Genomic DNA, 23,502 nt, shown 5'->3' with positions numbered 1-23,502 from the left:
TTTTTAAAAATGTTCTTTTCTGTAATGCAAACAGCAGTGTATTCCTAAAAGTTGTGCATGTTTCAGTATGTTTCTAGTTAACATAATAAAGATAAGCACACCTTCGTGTCTGGCTCTTACATTCAGTCCTTTGTCTACCGTGGAATGGTGATTACTACTTTCAAGTTCTGTTTCAAAGTTAAATAACCATGAAGAGAAAAATATTACTTGTGGAAAATTTACTCCTTTCTCCTTTGCCTCTTATTATCCTAATTCATCTCTTATTTTATATCACTATTACCCACCCACTAATGACAGGGTGTGGAAGCAATAGTGTCTCTCAGTACTGCTCTGCCAAAAAAACAAAACATTACCAAAGCCCCACTGCCATTCCTCCTCGCAGGCTGTCCACTGGTACTCCTCTCCCCTCTCCCCGGCTGAGCTGCTCCAGAGGGACGGGCTGGCACATGAGCTCAGGTCTGAATGGCAGCTGTACTGCTATGGGTGTCTGGAGGTGCAGGCAAAGCTGTCCTGTGTCTGGTGAGACACGTGGGCCCCACCATTCACAAAGGGGCCCTGAGTTTCCCTTCTGACTCCATTACCTCCCCCACCCACTGATTTCCTGAGCGAGGAACTTCCATTCTTCCATTTAAGGCAAGCCGGGTGTGATGGACGATGGACAGGGGCCAAATCCTACATTCCTAAACCACATTCTCTGTCTCTTCAAACAAAAAAAAAAGCTACTGACTTTTGGAAATTTCCACCTCCACCAACAATCACTGAAGGTAAAGTAAATGGATGTAGTGAAACCAGAGAGCTTTCTAATCACTGACAGTGCTTTTAATCCTGCAACTGGCCCTTCAGAATCAGATGGAAATGGGACGGAGAAAAAAAGACATTCAAGCAGAAGTGAAGAGAGTGCCTGTCGAGGCCGGCGATGCCTCATCCTTGACTTCTGAGGACAAACTGAGAACTTAGAGAGAAACAAGAGCTCTCTCTCCACTGATCTAGAAAGGTCCTTATAGTAACAAATGTTTCCTCCAATGACATCTGAGGGTTTTAGGATTCTGTCTCCCCATAACCTTGCGGAGCAAGAGAGAGTAAACTTGATGGTGCCGGCACTTTGTGGGGCTTCACTTTGGGGAAGTGCTTTTATCTAGAGGCATTATAAAGATCAGCTTCAAGACTGAAACTTAAATTAAAAAAGAAAAAAAAGTTCCCTTCAAAGGGAACAACGCAAATGCACCATTTTTTCTCCATTAGCAGAGAAAGAAGGTGACCAAGTCAGAATCATTCTGGATGTTCCCCAGGGCTGCCCAGGCAGGCAGATGCGAATGGAGGCAGCTGGGGAGCCATCGCTGGGGAGTGCCAAGGCTGCACCTTTGCTGAGAGGCCAAACAGGCCTTCCCTATCTGTGGGAAGGTGCTCCCAACACATTTTCATTCATCTCGACTAAGCTCTGTCAACGAAAAAGCAATTTCAGGCAACAATCAAGCCTGCTAAAGACGTGTAATGAGGAGGTAAACATCAAGTGAGCAATGACATGTTTGCAAATATATCATTTAAAATGAAACAAATGGAACAGAATGTAGTTGAATCTTACAAAGTGAATTACATTTGCTACATGATTCTGCACTGTCATTAAGATATTTTCCTTCCTCTAAAACCAAAAAGGTAAGTCGTTAAAACAGTGTGTCTATTGGCAGGTGTCCCATATCTTAGGAAAACAAATTTCTTATTTCAAAGAACTACACCCCAGTCAGAGAAGGCAATGGCAAACCACTCCAGTACTCTTGCCTGGAGACTCGCATGGACGGAGGAGCCTGGTAGGCTACAGTCCATGGGGTCGCTAAGAGTCGGATACGACTGAGCGACTTCACTTTCACTTTTCACTTTCATGCATTGGAGAAGGAAACGGCAACCCACTCCAGTGTTCTTGCCTGGAGAATCCCAGGGACAGAGGAGCCTGGTGGGCTGCCATCTATGGGTCACACAGAGTCGGACACGACTGAAGCGACTTAGCAGCAGCAGCAGCATAACCCAGTAGAAATGACAGTTTTCAGACAGTTGTTGGGTCGTTGCTTCAGGGAAAGAAGCAACTAGTATTCTGTGTGAGGCAACATACAATTCTAACCACTTCTTTCCTCTATTATTATGTTCTCTGGTCTGTTTTGCAGTTGAAATTTTCACCAAGTGCCTGATCTCTGGCATCAACAGTCCCTCCTAAGGGGCTGTGAGCCACAGGGGGGATGCCCACGATGGCTTCCTGCACATCTCCACCAAGTTGTGTCCTTACCCATCTTCTGAAGTTTAGACTCTGCAGCGATTTATTTAGGCTCAACTGTCTTTCCTGGACACCTACAGTCAACATCATTTCTAGAATGCTTGCTTTGACTAAGCACTGTAGCACATGATCAGACCTCCCGGACATCCTCCTCACTTATCTAATCCAACTGCTCAGAGGACTCCAAGTTCTCTTCTATTTCTAACAAAGTGGAGTTTATCCTAACCATGTTCTAACAGCTGGAGAAACGACTACCCCCCAGTACTCATTTTTTTTTCTAGCTATGGAGCATTTTATCCCAAATAACAGTCTCTAAGACATAAACTGCCTTTGATAGAAGCTTTTCTATCAGTTTTGGAAAAGTAGCCCACTCAGCAACTATAGGAGCTTCCCTGGTGGTTCAGATGCTAAAGAATCTGCCTGAAATGTGGGAGACCTGGGTTTGATCCAGGTTTCTCCAGGGTTGGGAAGATCCTCTGGAGAAGGGAATGGCAACCCATTCCATTATTCTTGCCTGGAGAATCCCATGGACAGAGGAGCCTGGTGGGCTACAGTCCATAGGGCTGCACAGAATCGGACATGACTGTGTGACTTTCACTTCACAGCAACTGTAATCAGCTTTCTTAATGATCACTGTCAGCTACTTTCAAAGTTCTTCAACTAACAACATGCAAGAAACTATCCAAGACTCTTAAAAATTTCGATTTAAGGATCCAATAAATACTATCCTTTTTTTGTGTTTCCTGTTTCAGTCCCTTCTTTGTTTATAACCAAACCTTGTGGTCCTCTCTACCATAGGGGGCACAACTCTGGCTTCTCTCTGCAGATGCATACCTCCCACACGGGCTCTGTTAGGGTCTATCTCTGCTTTCCTGACCCTTACAGAGTGGTTCCATATCCCATTCAGCTTTCCATGTCAGTAAAATAATGGTTAACCAACATTCAAGTCAGGTTAAAGAGAAACCAAAAACACAATATTTTCCCATCACTCCAACATAAATATTTTAATATTCTATATTTACTACTTTTCTAAGTCTATATTTATTTTTCATTTTTGCAATGATAGGGGCTTTTATCATTTACATTGTAGCCCTTTATCTTGCTACAGAATCTTTTTTTTCTAATGGTTACATAATGTTCTATTTGAAAAGGGATCATGTATAGTTTCTTTGTTCTTACAACTAACACTGTGTGAACATCTGTGTGTGTTATATATTTTATCTCTTTGGTCCCAGTGCCAATGTGATGCTAGTGGTCAGATTCTATGCTGGTTGGAACAATGGATATAGATTAGTCTTTCTGGGTTTGAATTTTGACTTTTCCATTTACTAGCTAGTGATTCCAGGCAGGTCTCTGGTTTCATAATATGTGCAATGGAGACCATTAAGAGTGCTTACTTCAAAACATTGTTATAATTACTATATATATAAATATATATAAACACACAGAACAATTAAATAAGTATTAGTTACTATTATTATCATCACTATGACAACAGGAGGAGCTCAAATTCTGAGCTGTGGCTCCTTCTTTGAATTGTTAAATTCTTGGGAGAGGAACTTCTGGTTTAGAAGTTATAAACGTTTTTAGGGACTGGCCTGTTTTCCTTGGGATTTGATTCTGTGAGATTTAAAGAGCTGGCTACGGTTGCTATGTTGGCTTGATGTAATTTAAGTTGTAGTTAGGGATGAAGTTACTGGCAAATGCCTTTTAGAAAACTGTTTCATAGTAACACCTAAATCTTTAACTCAAGATCCTTATGCTTTAATAAAATCTTACTTCACTATTTATGAGCTTCCCAGGTGGCGCTAGTGGTAAAGAACCCACCTACCAACGCAGAAGACATAAGAGACACGGGTTTGATCCCTGGGTCGCAAAGATCCCCTGCAAGACAGCATGGCAACCCACTCCAGTATTCTTGCCTGGACAAATAGATGGACAGAAGACTCTGGCAGGCTACAGTCCACAGGGTTGCAAAGAGTCGGGACAGGACTGACGTGACTTAACGCGCACACACCACTATTTACTATTCCTCTCTAGCAGGACCTGACAGTAGAAAGGTGTAAAACTGACTGGAGTGGGCCTGCTGTGGGCTGGGTGTGACCCACGGAGGTAACAGCTGCCTGAGGGCAGTCTCCTCCTAAACCTGGCACAACACTCAGAGTGTCTTCATCTGAAACATGGGCACATGTCTGGTTGAGATCCCCTGTCACTTTTTAAAAACCAGACTTTCCTTCTGGTAGAGAATAAGTTTTAGTTTGGATCTGCAAGACAGTCGTCACCCCACTGGCCTCCCAGGATGGTTCCTGTCCTTCTGCTTTCTCGGCGATGATTTACTCATGATTTACCTTTGGAGGGAACGTCTCAACAGAACGTGCGTTCAGACTCTGCTCTATTGTACGCACTAGGTGAGAGAGACGGGAACCATCACGATCCCAGAGGTCTGATCACATTGTCCTAAAGGTACCAGGACCATCGCACATGTCTTCAAGTATTTCTTTTGTCCTAGAGTTGCCCAAATTTTCTGTTTTTTAACAGAGTAAATGAAGCTTAAGCCAAACATGCAGGAAACGAAATGGGCAGTAAAAGCCCTTGAAAGATGTCCAGCCTTTTTACTAGATTTGTAATTTTTCCTCTAAACATTACCCTTTCTGCCTTCTGGCACTGAACAAGGCCCAAATAATTTTACCTATATATGGAACATTCCAGAACATGGATAAAAGCAGTTTTCAAGCCCTGCCGGGCATATACCCAAACTGAAAAGTCAAGGTAACACAGAAAGCAGATGGAAAACAAGCTGGGGTCTTTGGATGGAGTCAGCCAGCAGTCACACATGCACTTCACTGGAGCTCCATCGCCTGCACAGGAGAAGCTTCAGGCAATGCAGAATGAAGAAGCTTCAGGCAATGCGGCAGAATGAAGCCAGCGTGAGGCTGGGAATCTAACAAGCAAGTGCATATCCAGTGACTAGGCACTTTTTTTCTTAAAAAAAAAAAAAAACAAAAAAAAACTCTCTGCCCCGACCACACTAGGTCGTCTTCACATTCCATTAACGTCACGGAGAGGTCCAGAAGGAGAGACATGATCATACTGCCTTCTGCAGCACTGGATATGCGTGTGGCCTTTGTCCATGGGGTGCGTGTTGTGCGAAGACAGAGGGTGCAGGGCAAGCAGCCCTAGGAGAATTCCAGCTAACATGCCGTATGCATTTGCACTCTCTTCCAGGAAGGTACTGGAAGAACATTTTCCAGACAAATCTCTGAATCATGACCATGAGTGACAGTGTCTTTGCCTTGGGCACATCTCCTAATTTGGACCTCAGTTCTGCCCATCTCTTGTTGCTAACATTCTGTGTGGGAAAGCACCACTGTACTATTTCTCCATAATGGAATTTTTATCAACCCAATAGGACATACTGCTTTTAAATGTCTATGGAATTCACCTAGATTGTCTCACAAAGAAGTCACTGTCTCACAAAGAAGTTCTTTTATCCTCGTGGTCCTTTCAAGTAAATGTGACTAAGTGCAAACCAGCTAGCACTCAAAACCAAGGTAAATCCAAACAAAAGAAAATGCTTCAGCATTTTCAGAGAAAAGTGAGAGCCTGAGTGCGGAGAAGGAAAGAAGGCAAGGCATTCTGAGAAATTTCTTTTTCAACATAAATTATAATGAATGCTCAAAGAATCTGCCATAAGATAAAGCCTTTGTGAAAATATGGTAATATCAGACACAAAAGCACAAGATTTTTTAAAAAGCAGTTTCAGAAAGAAGACTGCATAAAATGTTGTGATGTGGTTGAGTGATTTTTATGGAACTCTAAACATGCATTACCAGGCCCCATATAGGGGACCGAGCTTCAACACCCTGGCATGAAGACAGTGCTGGCAGACGGATGGGTGGTATTGGAGAAATGACATAGCTGAGCTCCTCCTGCTTTGCCATCTAGAGACTTTCTTTCTAGTGTCACGCAGTGAGTTAACTGCTCAGTTTGCTAATTCTCAAAAAGTGTCTTTGGGGGACTGTGTCTAATGTGTGTTTCTTTTCTATACTTGGTTCCAATGTCACATGCGAATCGCCAGTCATGCAACAATCGGAGTACTCTGACAGAAACCATCCTGGATAATTCTGCTTATGCCAGCTAAACAACTTGCATCATTAAATAAACCATCCTCTGACTGTATTTGTGAAATGTTATGTCTGCCTAGCAATAAGCCTACATTATTTAAACATGAAAGTGGAGGCCCATTCAATTTACCCTTGTCTGACAATATTTTTTCTTTTTCATCTGTTTCTACTGAAAGTAATCATATGCACTCCATGAAGAAACCCATGTGACAGAGCAGTCAGACAGGTAATTGGAGGGGAGAGAGAGGCATTAATAAACAGATTGTTAGTCAAAGATAATTCTTGTATTTACATGGACAGAAAACAATCCAGAGATGTTGAAAATGGTTTCAATTCTGGTGTGGGTTCTCCAGTCCACTGGAGACTTGTTTTGGGGAAAGGTTGTTTACTGAACAGTGGGTTTCCCAACCTGCATTGCACATTTCAAACTCCTGCCAAAACAGCAGTTCAACCACTTATAGGCAAAATCTATCCCAAAAGATCATCAAAATAGCCAGCCACGAATCTTGTGATAAGCACTCCATCTGAAAAATGCTCTTGAAAACGCTTTGGTAAACCTCTGCTAGTGTAGGGCGATGCACAGGCTTTTGGTGCCTACCGCAAAATTAAAATATAAAACACAGCCCTCACCACTAAAGAACTTGTAGTCTAGTCGGGAACCAATACTGAAACACAGGAGAGATCATCACACATCAGAAAATGGCATAAAGTTAAGTCCTGGTTCGAATATAGAGAACGGCTTGACCACACAGCTGTCCTCCCTAGGGGATGCTCCTCTTGGAGAAGGAACTGATCTTGCTCTTACATCCCCTCTGACCCTCAGCACTACTTGGAAGAAACTATTCATTATTAGCTGCAAAGGTGCAGAGAATCTTACAATCATTTACATGTGGTTTGGAAATCAGGTCTTTTTTGTTTTTTTCCTAGAATGGGTGTGACCAACAATCTTCAAATCTACTTCAAAGAAAACGGTTAAATGACACAACCATGAAGTCCTTTGGAGAAAAAAGGAAACTGGCCAACCTCAATTTGTGACATGCTGAGATCTATTTTACTCAGGGAACTGGAAGATCTTATCTTAAGCTGATACAACATCAAAATAAAAGGGTGCTGTGGTGTTTTTCCTTCTTGAAATTCCCCTGTTGCATTCAAGAGCAGGCTGACAAATTAAGGAGGTCATAGGTGTGTGGATGAGCAGCCCTTCGAAGGGACTCAGGTAATTCTCTGGGGTCCTGGCTATGCAGAGGACGGCAAGGGGAGGGAGCAGGGCATGGGGGCAGCTTGTGCAGGGGCCTTGCAAGGCCTGCAGGGCAAGGTTGACAGAAGGCTCCCCACGTATGAAATCTTTCCCTTGTCTTTACTTAGTTGGAGGGTAAAAACAATCCCTTCTTATTTTCTTTAATTTCAACTCAAACTGCCTAAGAAAAACAAAAAAGGAAGCTTTTTCACAGGGCTGAGTTCCTTGAAAGAATGTACTACCAGGTCTTGTATTTTATGCTTCAAACTCATGTCAGTAGGCAGTTCAAGCTCACACACAGCCATGCAAACTGTATCCTATCAGGTTTCGGTGTTGAAGGATGCGATTAGTTCATGGTATCGCCGCACATACTTATCAGTTCTCTATGAAGTGGGACTCACCCGGATACCGAAACTAAAGTGGATCCCTAACCACAATCATCAGCCATCCAGTTAAAGATGGAGCCTTAGAGCTACAGGAGAATAAATACTAAACACCAGTTACACATGCACACATAGGAACATCTTCCAGTTTGTGGTTAGCCACTTGCACGCCAGCTTGTAAACAGTGTTGTCTTGGTAATTAGTGTAGTTAAATTTATGCAAAATAACAGTTATTGGTGCTTAGTAAGGTTCAAGTACTGAGATAGGTGTGAAAACCGAAAGATGAGAAAACAGGCTCTGCCTTCAAGGAGCTCAGTTTAGTGCACTGACATGTGTAAACCTGTTAAATTAAATGCTGCCCTACAGGTGGGTGTCCTCAGGGAGCGATGCAGACGGTAACCCAATGGGAGCAGAGAAGGCTGTTGAAGTGGGGAGGCAGGCCTTGACCAGAATCTTGAGGGGTGAGAAGGGAACAGCCAAGTTAAAGGGAATGGAAGTGAAGCCATCTCCTTAGGACTGTGGTGCGGGAGCAGTTTAGGGAGAGGGCTGTGCAATCTGGTGAAAACTGTGAAGAACTACAGTTTAGGTAAGGGTGAGAGGCTGAGTGAGGCCCAGTGATGCTGAGGGTCTTGTCAGGCTGGAGCTCACTGTCTTTCAGAGCAGGTTTAGTGGGAGTCAGAGGAGGTGTGATGTTGAAATGAAATCTCCTGAGGTGCACTGTTCTCAGTCAAGACAACACAGGTCAGAGCAACGGCAGGAGGAGGCTACAGAGGAGCGGATGGAGGGGCCATTGCAGGTCAGTCCAGGCACTGTAAGCAGGGAGGACGCACACATGTTGAAATCATCTAGAACAAAGGCAGCAGTTGGGGTAGAAAGTACCATTGTCCTCAAAGGATATGATTGACAGAATATTTACTGAATGGGAAGGTGTGTTAGAGGATGCCTTTAGCATCCAGGGAGGAGAGGTTTCCAATCCTCTGCAAGGCACACAGCTCCTTACCAGTATGTCTGCTTCCATTCATATATACATTTTCATTTTATACATACATATTCATTTTATTTTTTGAATTAAAAAAAATTCATTAGGGTATAGTGATTTACTATGTTGTGTTAGTTTCTGCTGTATAGTAAAGTGTACCAGTTGTACATATACACATATCCACTCTTTTAGATTATTTTCCCATACAGATCATCAAAGAGAACTGAGTAGAGTTCCCTGTGATAAACTGCAGCTTCTTATTTGTTGGTGTTTTTCAGGTCTGTCCTGTTCTTTTGCCACCCCATGAACTGTAGCCCACTAGGCTCCTCTGTCCTTGAGATTTCCCAGGCACCAATATGGGGTTGCCATTTCTTTCTCCAGGGGATCTTCCTGACCCAGGGATCGAAACTGTCTCCTGCAGGTCTCTTGCACTGCAGGCAGATTCTTTACTGCTGAGCCACCAGGGAAGCCCAGGTTCCCATAATCATCTATTTCATACACGGTACAGTGGTGTGCATTTGTCAGTCTCAGTCTCCCAGTTCATCCCTCCCCCTACCCCTCACTTTCCTCCCCGGTAACCATGAGTTCGTTTTCTACATCTGTGACTCTATGCTTCCATTCACATTTAAACAGCTGGGAGAAGTGAATTTTGAAGTCTTTTTGGAGATCCAAAGAAATAAATGTTAACGAGCTAAATGAGGAGTGTTTTGTTCTGGATATAAAAGTCACCACATCCTAAAATTATAAATAACAGAAAAGACTACTAATATAATTTTAGACAAACAACATACCAGAAACTCCGGGTGGTGTCTTAATGAATTTTCCATTAAAATGACCAATAACAGCTTCACACTTTTCTGTTGATTCCATCCTATTTATACATAAAAATAAGACATAAATAATCAAAGATATCTTAATTTTCATTTCGTTCTGTGCACATGAATACAATCTTACAGGTTTATTTGATACAGATGAAACCTAACAAAATGTGAGTGATAAGAAAAAGTGCGTTTATTCTCTTTTAGTGTTGTTTGTGTGTTTCCATGGTAAAATGAAAACTTGATGACCAGATACCTTCAGAATCATAAAAGAAATAAATTATACCTTTAATCAAGCACACAAAATGTTTAATTTTTTTCTACTTGTTGAAATGATAATCAATACACAATAGCTTTACTAGTTATGATACTGAATCAAAAACAAAAATACCAGTTTAAACTACTAGTGTATTTAGTGCTGCTAGGACACTGCTCATTTTAGAGATGGTCTTTCCTTTTACTTATTCACAAAACGACAGACTCAAAAGTCATGAAATGAATTGGGGCTGAACAGAGGATGTGTCTTACAAGTTTTTCACTTTAGCTTCAAGTTTAAAATTAGTGAAGTCAATTATGTTCCTTCTTTGCCTTCTTGGCTTTAGAGGAAGAATTAAAGGATGGAGCCTGACAACTTATTCTACATCTGCAGAAACATTTCGGGGGAACTAAATAATTTTGATTTATTTTTCTTTAATGGAGGAAACACTGAATAATCTGTTCAAAATGCACTGTACTCCTGGACTACCCAGAATAGTTGCACTTTGATTTTAATGGGTGGTAATAGTGGTAATTAAAAAGCATTAGAATTTAACTGGGTTCCATCTTTGGATACAGAAACGAAAGTCCTTGATCTGCTTTCAGAAGAACACCCACAGAGGGCCGATTTTCAGATGGTGCTGGGCCTTTCACTGTTTCACCTGATCCTTTTAACCCATGAAGTGTACAATGGGTTCTGGCCTTGGTGACTTTCCACTTGTAGAATATTTTAGTTTTATTATAAAATCATCTGGTCTAACAGAAAGAGCAATGGGTTGAAAGCCAGAAGAACCAAGTACTAGGCCTTGCTTCATTGCTTGGCAACCCCATCACAATGTCCTTTCTTTAACTCAATTCTTTTTATATGTCAAAGTGTGAACAATGCTTGCTTTGTTGATCTCACAGGCCTGTGGTAGATATGACTGTCATCAAACGGGATAAAGTCAGCAATTTCCTCCCCCAAATCAAAGTCAATACTTTAAAACATGTAGACATTATTGGTTACTGCACAGAATTAATAGGGTGCTAAGCACTGTAAAATCAGTTTTTGTATGTGGGCTTTCAGATTTGAATTATGTCAAAATCAAAGGAAGCAAACTAACCACTGCACTGAAGCACCCTTTCTGGGGAGGAAGGGATAAAAGTAAGATGAAGGAAGGAGGATGCTTTAGATATGTGCAACATTTTACTTTTTAAAAGATAATTGGAAGCAAAAACTGAAAAGTGTTATAATGTGTGTGACAACTGGTGGTTAGGTGTCTGCTGTACTCTTCTCAATGTGTGAAATATTTCATTAAAAATCTAATTTACTGATTTTATTGATGATGAATCAAAGTTCTACCTAATGAGACAAAAATACCGATTTATTTATGAAATTTAGGAGCCTGCGGTTATTTTTTTAAGCAGTTTAGGCAACCTGATCGAATTAGTCAAAATATTAAGGAAACACACTTGCAAAACTATTGCTCATGTGATATCTCCTTACCCTAAGTCTCCAAATATTTAGGGTCCTCAGGTTCAAGAATCCCAGTGAGTTTCCAAAGAGCTGGGGGAGATGCAAATTATTTTTTGTGCATAATTTAAGTTCATGGTACAACTGGCTCCTATAACCCTGGCTTAAATTCTCTCTTCTTGCTCAATTTTTATTCTCCAGAAAATGTAGCAGAGCTATTGTTGACACGAAGATAGGGCAGTGTGCTCACCTAGCAAAGCCAACACCACGACTTGTCCCACTGGAATCGCGTAGTATCCTTGTAGAAATCACTTGTCCAAATGGTTTCAGCATATTTTCAAGTTCTTGCTCATCCATGGACAGTGGCAAATTAGAAATATACAAGTTGGTAGGATCTTGTTCCTGTTGCTAAAATGGAACAGAGAATTATCTGTTAATTTCTAATACAAGGTGAGATATTTACATGAACACACTTTTACTTAGCCACTCTCTGAGTTCAGGTCCCTTCAAAGTACTAGCAAGTGAGACCACTTGCTATAGAACACCCAAGTCACCCTGGACACTCAACAACAGTGTCTGAAGCTTGGACAATCTGGGCAGGTCAGTCACGAGCCTACCAAACCATTCTTGGCAGGTTGGAAGTGGAAGTGCTGGCAGGCACTGCTAAGTTGGAGAGGATGCCCTCATGCAAGTACAAGTCTCAGCCATTTGCAGTGTTCTGCAAAATAACTAACCTTGACTCCACTACTATTTTTAGGAGCCCATTTCGGGCACACTATTGCACAGATGGTGGTTACTGCTAATAATTTAATCCAGAGACACATGATGGATTCTGGACCAAGTCATCCAAAATTCAGGGGTGGTTTGCCCAAATTCCCTTCTTTTGCTCTATGGTGGAGTCCTTACTACCTTGATCTGTGATCACCAAAGGAAAATAGAGGGCTCTTAAGTTAACAAAAATAAAAAACCTACAAAGCCATACAAAATGAAAGACTAGAGGCAGAGCAAATTTTAGAATCTGGATAAAGCTAAACTCAAGTGTAGAAGGGGGTAGGGCATTCTGGGAAATCTTTGCTATTCAAAGAGTGATCCAGGAGCCAGCTGTGATGGAATTACCTGCAAGCTTACTAGAAATGTAGGATCCCAGGTCCCATCTCAGACTGATGTTATCAGAAACTGCATTTTAACAAGATCTTCAGGAAGTACAAATGCATATGAAAGTCTAAGAAACAACAATTAGACCATTTCCCACTCACCCTTCCATTGCAGAAGTAAAATCAGCTGAAATCAAAGATAAGAACTGAGTTTTCTGAGAATCAGTAACTGCTACGTATAATTTTGCCTTTTTATACGTTCATGGGGTTCTCACAGCAAGTATCTTGATTTACGAAGAGTTTGGTGTTAAATCATGAGGAAATAAGCTTACATGACAACTGGAGTATTTTCTGAGCAAATAAAAATTCACCATGGCAATTATGAGATTAGGATGGTCTTAACTTTAAAATAGGCTTTCCTTTGATATTATTAATCAACTGTATCTTTACATATTGAACTATGCAAGTTTATGATTTTAACAAGCACTACTGTGCCGTGCTCAGCCGCTTCAGATGTGTCTGACTCTTTGTGACCTATGGACTGTAGCCGCCAGGTTCCTCTGTCCATGGGATTCTCCAGGCAACATGAAGGTGGGTTGCTGTGCCCTCCTCCAGGGGATCTTCCCAACCCAGGAATTGAACCCATACCTCTGGCATGTTCCTGCACTGCAGGCAGGTTCTTTACCCAATGAGCCACCTGGGAAGCCCAACAAGCACTATTAGCAAAGTCATTAATTGATGTTTTAGTCTTAGGCCTCAGAAAAGTGCACTCGTCATATTTTAGATTTTCAAAATATATGTGAAGTACAGTACTTGAAAAATATATGTGAAGTATACAAATGTTTGGATTTGTACAAAGTTTCTACTATCAAATGTTATTCTGTCATTAATTAAAAATGAAATAAAACTTCTCCTTTTAGATAATCTGCAAGTAAAAGTGAGTACTGATCTTTCACACTATACCTAAGTTGTAAGACTTAAAACAGTAATCTGGTATCCCAGAAAAGGGTAAAACACCCTGGTAGTTCCAAGAATTAAAGTTACCACAGACTGAGAAACTATGGGCAAAAAGTACTCTCTGTGACCTCCTGGTTCTGACAGAAGGCAGCCTGCAACCCCCAGTCCCAAAGGAATGAGCAGAAGCTCCCAGCTTCTCGGAGGTGTGTCAGGCGCAGTTGGGTCCAATAAAAAAAATATCAAAAATTTTCAAATGTTCAATAGTAAGCCAAAAACTTAATCTCCTTAACCCTTGACAGACTAAATAAAAATGGCTACTAACCTTGCTTCTGGCTGAAATTAAAGTCATTGTGAAGTGAAGTGAAGTGAAGTTGCTCAGTCGTATCCGACTCTTTGCGACCCCATGCTGTAGCCTACCAGGCTCCTCCTCCATGAGATTCTCCAGGCAAGAATACTGGAGTGGGTTGCTATTTCCTTCTCCAGGGGATCTTCCCGACCCAGGGATCAAATCCAGGTCTTCTGCATTGGAGGCAGATGCTTTAACCTCTGAGCCAAAGTCATTGTGGTACCACTGATTACCTTACGCAGAGCAAAATCTCCCACTGACAATTACATAAAGTGTATCTTTAATATATAAAAATTGCAGAGTGATTTAATAAATGCATAACAATAGATAAAAGGCTTCAAAATAAGGGGGAAAACAATATGTTCTTATGTATCAAATTTTTCAATTCTTTTGAGGTAGGCTAAGAGGTAAAATCTCCATTCCTTATTTCTACTTCACTCACTACCTCCTCAATTTCGCCCACTTAATTGCACAGCTTCTCAATTAGCTACCGCATGTCAGCTCTAATCTCCTAAGTCCCTGAAGCTTTCATGGAGTGCATAAGACTGTATTTGTTCCTGTGGAAATCTGGTCCTTAGCTGGCAAACACAGATGGGATCCTTTCTTTCTGAAGGTGCGTACTGAGGGGCCCTGTAACCTAACACAGTCCAATAACATTTACAGTGTATCCTGCACATTCCAGACCCTCTTACACAATAATTATGATGCCAGTCCCGTGTTCCAACAGTTTACAGTTGGAGCTGGGGAGATAGAAACACACGAAATGAATGCTGTAATGGAGACGCGTACAAATCCCAATGGGAGAACACACAGGGCAGCTTGTCTTTAGTAGGGAACACTTTTCAGGGAGCATGACATTGAGACCTGAGAAACACGCATAAGGCACGAGGCTGAAAACCAGACTGTAAAAAGCTATCCAAGGAGTTTGACTTTTTTGTCAGTCATTCCTGCTTAAACTTTTCCACTTAAGGAGTGCAGCAGCAAAGAGAATGACTATGTCTCGTGCAGTGTGTGGGCAATGGAGAAAGGAGCCTTGCTAAGGCTGCACAGTTTCCTTGAAGCCTTGTGCTTTATCTGGGGGGGGGGGGGGGGAAGGTATGTGAATGTTGCAATCTACTCCCTAATTATCTCTATTTGTTTCAATATAGAACAATATTTCTGACCTAATACTTTGGAGTCATAATGATACTCCAGAGAGATAAGCCATATTTATTCTGTAATTTCAGGTACTCTGGTGGGTGAGGGGGTAGGACCAGGAAGGGGGAACCACAGCTAGAAAGCCATGCCCTAAAAAGTGGGAAGCTTCCTGAGGCACAGACGCAAGGGAGTGATGTGATCACACCTATCTTATTAGAAAGGTTTCTGAATCATGCTTAGTCAGATTCAGAGAAGCTGGGAACTCCCTAATTAAGGAGCATTAAAACACTCCTGGGACAAAGATATGGCATCAGAAATGTTATGTAAGAAACATGTATCATAAACATCATGAGCTTTCCTTTTGGTTTACAATTATTAAAATCTAAATGATGAACATTTAAGACTGTTTAAGAATGTTCATAGAATTTGTCATCTGTGAAGTATTTTCAAAAGAACTAACAATGTAAGGTAACTAAGTGCTTTCTAAATCTGTGTTTTACTGGCTATGATTAAAATATCAATTATTATTAAATATTAAATATGAATATTTAATATTAAATATAATTATTAAATTATTGAAATATTATTCTTTAAAATGCTGATTCAACTTGAAAGTTTACCAATGAGGAAAAAAATAATTAAAAGCGCTAAATCAGAATCCAGAAATTGAGCTCCCAACCCACTCTAAGATAGGTAGATAAGGTAGACTAAATATAGGTAGGTATTTCCTATGATTTTAATGCATTTGTTTTCAATAGCAAAAGGTCAGTCAATTAGCTCTTTTCATTGGAATGACCTCCAGGGCTAATGTTATTTATCTTTCTTTTCAAACGGTCAACTTCTTCTGCATACAGTTTTACTAAAAAAATAAAAAAACAAAAATGAGAAGCAATTCCAACCTGGCAGCAATGGCCACAAAAATATCTAATCACCAAAAAAGGGTCCCTGTGTTCTAATCATGATACATTCATAGTAAACAGAACATACAGTACTTGTAGTAAGGGGAGTGGTTCTTGAATAAGGGCAATATTGCGCCTTTAAATCAGGGACAACCGTAATTCTGTTTTATGACATGCAATGCTATGTCTGAAAAAACAATTACTCTGTAAATTATGGGTGGTCAGACATAAAAATGCGGCCAATAGGCCTCTTTATATCCCAAGGCGTGGAAAGGGTTCAATGGCTTCTCTAACAAGTAGAAAACTAGATCCCACATTGGCCATGAGAGGGATAAATGGCTACTAATGTTCACTTGAGTAGAAAAGTAGGGCTCAGAGGTCCCACGTGGTGTAAAGCACTCAGTCATCATCTGAAAGAAATTAACAAAAACCTCCCTGTGCGTGTGGAATGGTTCCTAAAATGCAAGAAAGGGACTTGGCAGGAAGACCAGACATCTGTTTTCTCTTGTACTGAATAGGTTCACCAACCAGCAGATAGCTGCTTACGGGCATGTGAATGCAAACTGCTTGAAGCATGGTAGACCTCTGTGTGGAAGGGCGATTAAATTCCTGCTCCTTTGACTGCCTATTTACTGAAAAAAATTGCAAGCATACCACTAGGCAAATAACATGGAATGATGTGCTGACCCCCAGCAGGTCGGAAGAGGTACTGCTGAAAGGCCCACAGGAATCACTCTATTAACCAATGTTGATTTGAGTTTCTTATCTTTTTAGCTCGTTGTCTGGGGTTTCTTTCTTCTTTTCATAGATTCTGAGTCTTTTATTTTGAAAAACGCACACATTTGAAACAAATGCCCAGTGTAACATAAGTGGGAATGACCTTGAGCCTTTTGGAAAACCTTCTGGTAAATTTCATCAGGGTACTCAATGGACAGAGCTCAATAAATATAATTTTTAAATGGTCCATTCTTATCGCTCTGTATCTGCCCAAGCTGGGAAGTTTTTCTCATGCTTAATTGGCTTCTTTGGTCATCAACAAAACAAACATTTAATATCTACCATATGCCAAGTACCAAGCAAGGCACTGAAATTAAAACACGAGTAAAACAATCACTGTTGTCCAAGGCTCTCCATTTGTAGTTTTATAATTCAGTTTTGAATATTTGTGGAGTCCTTTTTCAACTCAAGTAGCCAAAATGTCAAACAATATTATATCCCCCCTCACCTACTAGAATGTCCCTGAATTTTTTTGATTATGCAAAAGGGCAAGCCTTTAATATGTGGCAATGTGAATTTTCAAAAACTTTATAGTATCCAGATTAATTAAAGGAAGTGGACAGTGACAGGTCTCTTATCACCCAAACATAGGAGCCAGGCTTAAACTTCTACAAATTGTCTCCACAAAAAGGTACAAGTCAGATAATCCTGTATCCAGACGGCATAAAGGGGCCAAGTTAACTCCACATACTCACATCCATGGTTCTACGGCATGGAACAATGGACCCTCTACCATTTAAAATACCTTTTGTAACTTTAATGATATAATAAAAAAGAAATCAGGTCCAGGAAACTCAGTCATTCTATAGACCTGAAAAAATTCACGATGTGCAGGATGTTGGCACACTGCCAGTGTCTCTGAACCTCTGCACTGTTCATTCCCCGCAGATGATGGAGGAAGGGATCATTTTTCCTAGCCAATTTACAGTCCCAAGCTGCCTAAGGAGGTCTTTGAACAGTGCTCATTATCAGTCCACGGGAAAGCTGGCATTCAAAGCGCACTGTTGACACGAGACATACAGTGCCAATCTATACCCACTCTGGTTCTGACTAAATGCATTGTAAAAACTCCTTCAAACAGCATATAGTTAATACACTATGCTACTCAGGATCACTGGTACTGAAAAGATGCCTAGGTTCGTGCTCATGAGGCCTCTCTAAATAAGGCCTCTGCATTAGCCCTAGTAGATTGTTAAAATAGGCCTCTTTCTAACTTTGTTTCAGCAGAAGTCACCAAAAAAAAAAAAAAAAAAAAACCAACCCCCAAAAATGGGTGTCAGGCACACCCACATGCCTGAGTGAGAAACCAGACCTCCTAAACAGAGTCTGCATAGGAACTGGCTGAAGCCTGGTTTTGGATGCTCAGCTGACCACCCACCTCCTGTCTGCTCGGGAGAGACTGAGGAGGCTGGGAATGAACACGCAGGTGGAGAGAACCACTGATGTGTTCTATGACGTGTTCCATGCTCCCACCAACTGGGCTTCTTCCTGCACCCTCCCTCCCCCGCCCACCACCAGCCAAGCAAGAAGGGCTTCAAGAGACCCCTCACGAGGCCTGGTCTGTGTCCTCTGGAGCTTGGTGGATACAATGGATCAATGTCTGGCTTAAGCCTGAGGAATCTAAAAGGCAAAAGGCTGACTGAAGGGGCCTATAAGTGTGATTGGGAGGTAACTAGTTTCCCACAGACAGCTGGCAGCCAGATCAATGTGGGCCACACAAGACGGAGCTGGCGCAGGGTTGTGTTAGATCCACCCAGGAAGGCTGTCCTGAGGGACAAGAAGTCCAAGAAGAAAAGGATTGAAGGCTGACCCTTAGATTCTCAGGAGCTGAGGACACTTCTTCTCTAGGGTGAAGGAACCACAGGGGAGAGAGCAGAGCATTCTACTAGGGAAAGCATCAGTTTTCTGTCTGCCCAGAGAAATCAACACCACATCACATAACTGTCAGGTCAAGAAGCTTTCCCATCCTTCACCACTGTTCCAACCTGGGACGGGTAAGAAACCACAGCTAGCTATGGAAGAGTGGGAAAAACACACATTTGGAAAATAGGAAAGAACGAACCATGTTCCCATCCCAGGACAAGCTTACTAGTTAGAGCAGACCAGAGCTGGGGGGAAGGCAGAAGTTTTAGTATTATACGGCACACAAAATTTTGCCAAATAAACAGGACTGGACGGGCATCACACACTTAGCGTTTAAATGTGTTGTTGAAAAATCAGACATTCAGTATCAAAATGTTAACCATGTGTTACACATCTGTGTGTTTGTAGACACATAATAATAGATGGTTGTACTGGGATGTATTAATAATATTTCACATTTTTTCAGGTAAGAAAAAAAGCATTAATGCATTATCATTAATCACAGCCTCCAATTTCCTAAAATGTCACTAAATACATGTCTTACAAATCTGTGTGTGTGTATGGGTGTGTTTGGACACATGTAAAAGATTGTTATTGGGATGTAAACTTACAAAATATCACCTCTTGATCACCAAACTATCAACGTGTGGTTTTCAGCAGACAACTGCTTTGTAAGCTGTGATTTCTTTTAGCACCAGCAACATCCAAGACGCACATCCCTTTTGCTGACTCTCAGAACTGAGTTTTCAAAACCTTTACACAATTCTGAGATTTTATTAACCATATTTGGAATATAACTTGAGACTTCCCCCTTAAACCTCTTATTTAAAATACTATATTGAGGTTGGTGTAAATACATAAAGGAATGGCTGAAAATGTATTTAAAGACAATTATATTCCCTGAAGTTTGTACATGAAAAAAATCAAGGGGCATTCTAAAGAAAAAAATTAACCAAAAAGGCATGAAATGAAAGAAGCAGCTGAAGGGACTTTTCAAAATAATGAGAGTTGCCAGAAAAGTCATGGGATCTGCCCTAGATTTCATCCACGAGAGGAAGAAACAGGAGCTTCACAGAGTAGAGGAAATGGACAGAATAGAGGGAAAAATACAGTTCTTTTCTGATCGTGCCTTCAAAGTCCTGCTTAGAAAACATATGGTTACCCACGGTTTACAGATACATATTAAACATTCTGTAAACCATAAACAACACAAGTATTGCATATTACAGTTAAACATACTAAAGCCTCATAATCACCATCTTTCAACAATACCACAAGAAGGTGCTCTATATTATGGACAAATAATTTAAAAATCAGGGTGCCCTTACTCTAGAGAAGATGTGTTCTTAGTATTTACAGTTTATTTTAGTTTCTTACTCTGGACTTTATCTTACCCTAAAGGTCTAAAAATATTAAAAGTCAAGGATAACTTTAGAAAGGTGATCAAAGTGTTAGTCACTCAGCTGTGTCCGACTCTTTGTGACCCCATGGACTGTAGCCCACCAGGCTCCTCCGTCCATGGGGTTTCCCAGCCAAGAATACTGGAGTGAGTAGCCATTCCCTTCTCCAGGGAATCCTCCTGACCCAGGGATTGAACCTGGGTCTCCCACATTGCCGGCAGATTTTTTACCATCTGAGCCATCAGGGAAGCCCCTTTCATCAACTCCTGAAATCTTTATTCATGTTGATTCTTTTAGTTAAGGGAAATCGCTATTCTGGTAGCTGCGTATTTGTCCTTCAACCGCTTTAAGGGCTTAGCAAGTAACTTATTTCACCCAGGGTTCTTTAACTTTCATAAATCTCCTTCCCTTATGGAAATGTGAATGCTCCTCAGGGAAAGATCACAAGCTACTCTTCGGAAGAAGAAGAGGACAGCACAAAATTACTTTGTACTTCAAGAAACTGGATAATATAAAAGTATTGATCTTTTGAAAAGAGTAAGTACACTAGGTATGATAAAACCCAAGTTTACATTCAGGCAATAAAACCTGGAGCACAAACACCACTTCTATGGTAAGAGTTCATTGAAACTGTAGAATTATTAATTTCATTAATAATCAATGTCTAAAAATGTCTCTTTTATACAGAGGAAATATTATTTGTAGCTGACACTGCATTACAACGACTAGTATATCTGTACAAGTCTACATATGTGATAAAGTATATTATTCTTTCAAAACATGACATTCTGAAGTACTTCTAAAATGTATTAATTCCTTAAACATTGAAAATTTAAAATTATTAAAAAAAATAAAGTACAGAGCTTTAGTCCACAAGTACCCAATTACCTGAGAAAATCTGATTCTATTTCTCCATTTACTTACAGGGTTACATAATCTGCTATGTAAAATTTTATACAGTTGTAAACTTCTTTTTCACACATAAAATTATGAGGAATTGTCTTTGGCAAAATAGCTGCTACTGAGGATGTGAAGGCAAGGGGCAAATGTCCCCAGGTAACTGTGACTCGCTGGGATGGAAGGAGAACTTGCATGGTGACAGGAAAAGCCATGTGCCCAGATTCAGAACCAAAGCCAGAGACCGGAGGAATAAGCACCAGACCTCAACTCACCTTTGCCATTTGAGCTTGAACCCCACTTGCCTTCAGGGCAGACACAGCCTTCTGAGCTGCTGCAGGACTGTCAAAGTCAACAAAACCATAACCTGAAATGCAAAACACAATTAGTATTTAAGCTGTTATTTTATGATTATGTAAAGAGGGAAAGGATGACTCCATTTGGTCTCTGAGGCAGGCAACAAAAATCAAAGCCCTGACGTTCTGACAGTCCCAAGCTTTATAGCTGCACTGCAATGTCCTCCCCAGGCTGTCCGTCCCGCCTATCTGGGCTCGGTAAGTTTCCCTTCAAAGTTTAAAAAAAAAGGAAAAAAGAGAAACCAGTTTATTTCCTTTTCCAGATCTTTTTCTCAAGTGTCTGTACTTGCTGGAGTGAGGCAGGGGATTGGGGAGGAAGACATCCAAGTTATCAATCAAGATTAAAAAAAAAAATGGGCCGGGGGAATCAACTTCAGGAAAAAAGTAGCATTTTTAATAATTTGGTAAGAAAGATGGAGCTATCCTACAGAGCTTACAAATATTTGTTTATTCTGTAAATTGCATTTTTGAAATAAATTCAGTACAACCATTGGATACTCCAAATATAAAATAATCTACATATTAGAACTTGTTTAAAAATATTACTTATTTATCTAAAATACAGCTCACAATCTCTTCAAAATAAATAAAGGGCAGGGGGGAAATGGCTCCAGAAACCCAAGAGAGCTGTTTTCACGTTCCTGGCCTTAAGTCTAAAAACAAAACATAATAAAACAAACAAATAAACAACATCCTAAGAGAGGCCCTGGTTCAAAGCTTATTTATCCATAGCTTTTCAAACATTTTAAACAAGCTGGTCAGCTATTTTCCCTGGCTATAACAAATCAAAAGCAGGAAATTAGAGGAAAGAGGGGTCAGGTTGAGGGTAGGGCTGCTACAAAGTCATATGGATGGTACCTAGTGAAAACTAACAGCAACCAGTAAAAGAGGAAAACAATACAAAGAGCAGGCGTTACAGAGCGCATGAGCAACAGTTCCATGAACCTCACCAATCCCATAAGCATCACTGTATTAAATCAGGCAATCACTAATGTGCCACTATGATAAGTCTTAAATTACTAAGAAAAGGTTCAACTGTATTTAAAAGCACATCAGTCAAAATGATCAGGGTTCCAGGCAAAAATATCAACAGAGATCTACTTGGGACTCAAACCTATTATCAAATTAATGTTAAATGAGTAAGAATATTTTGAAAAAGGAAAGTCTTGTCTGGAAGTTACACAGAAGAGGGGCCGGGCCTATCATTTATTTATAGATATTATAAAGCTACAGTAATTTAGACAGGAAGGAACTAGGGTCAAAATATACACATCAACACGACAAAACAGAAACTTCAGAAGTAGTTCAAAGAGTGTGCAGTGTTAGCAACAAAAATATTGGCCTGATAAAAAATTAGTGAACTAGACTATGAATTACAGAAATAGGTATTTTAGAGAGACGAGTATCAAAGCTAAAACAAATAGCAGCTTCTTTCTATTACTTGGAACTGTGATGGAATAAGGCTTAATTTGATTTTGACAGTGAGTAGAGAAATACCCAGGTTGGAAGGAAAAGAGGAGGCTGACCCAGGTAAAAACAGAGAATGCTCCTCAACAGCCAGGTTAGAAATTAGGTTAAATATACTTCAAATTTTTTTAGAAATCTGTTATTAACGCTAATATGCAACCTATTATGAAGATACACGTGGGCACACACATTCTCACTCTCTCACGCTCATACATATTTTATTACCAAGCAGAACTTAAGCAGGTCATAAACGGACACCCAACTACATTGAAATGATGTAATATCTGATGGATGTTTAAGAGTCCTTCTTTAATTTTATTGTTATCAATAAATTACAGTAAGATGAAGATCCCAAGTTTGATGTTAATGTAGCTGAAGTTTCTACTCAAGTACTGTGTTAGTATTATTTTATCTGTTATTTCCTTATTAGGAAAAATCCATAATGGCTGCATCTTAGCTAACTGTTTACATTCTTTTCTGGCCTTGCCCAATGCCACTACACAGCTGTTTCATAAATATTTGCTTAAAACAAATATAACATGCTTATGCATGCAACCGTGTGCTCTTTCACTTTCCCTGTTATAATACTTTCAAGTAAATATAAGAGTATATAAATGGGTCTCACAGATTCTCTAGGGTTTCATTATTTAAACATGTGTACAGATATTTTTGAAGGTGGGAGTCACTAAATAACACAGCATCCTCTCACTGGAACCCCAGGAGGATTCTCCCAGGTCTTGGGACCAGGCATAGTTACGGCATTTCTGCTTCTTGGGTTTTCTTCTACACTGAGATTA

General features: G+C 40.5%; 1 protein-coding gene across 15 annotated transcripts in view; it reads right to left on the bottom strand.

The window, feature by feature from the left end:
• The window catches only part of RBMS1 (RNA binding motif single stranded interacting protein 1), a 221,839-nt gene that overhangs the window by 17,780 nt on the left and 180,557 nt on the right, over positions 1-23,502 (bottom strand). For all 15 annotated transcript variants that reach the window (XM_005202436.5, XM_005202441.5, XM_005202437.5 and 12 more), the window contains 3 exon segments: positions 21,158-21,249; positions 11,763-11,920; positions 9,778-9,857 (listed from right to left, as the gene is read on the bottom strand). In XM_005202436.5, the coding sequence (XP_005202493.1) occupies positions 9,778-9,857; positions 11,763-11,920; positions 21,158-21,249 (330 nt within the window).

This window comes from Bos taurus, chromosome 2 (assembly GCF_002263795.3).
Source record: "Bos taurus isolate L1 Dominette 01449 registration number 42190680 breed Hereford chromosome 2, ARS-UCD2.0, whole genome shotgun sequence".
In the NCBI taxonomy this organism is placed as follows: domain Eukaryota; kingdom Metazoa; phylum Chordata; class Mammalia; order Artiodactyla; family Bovidae; genus Bos; species Bos taurus.
This window is presented reverse-complemented; position numbering and strand designations above follow the sequence as displayed.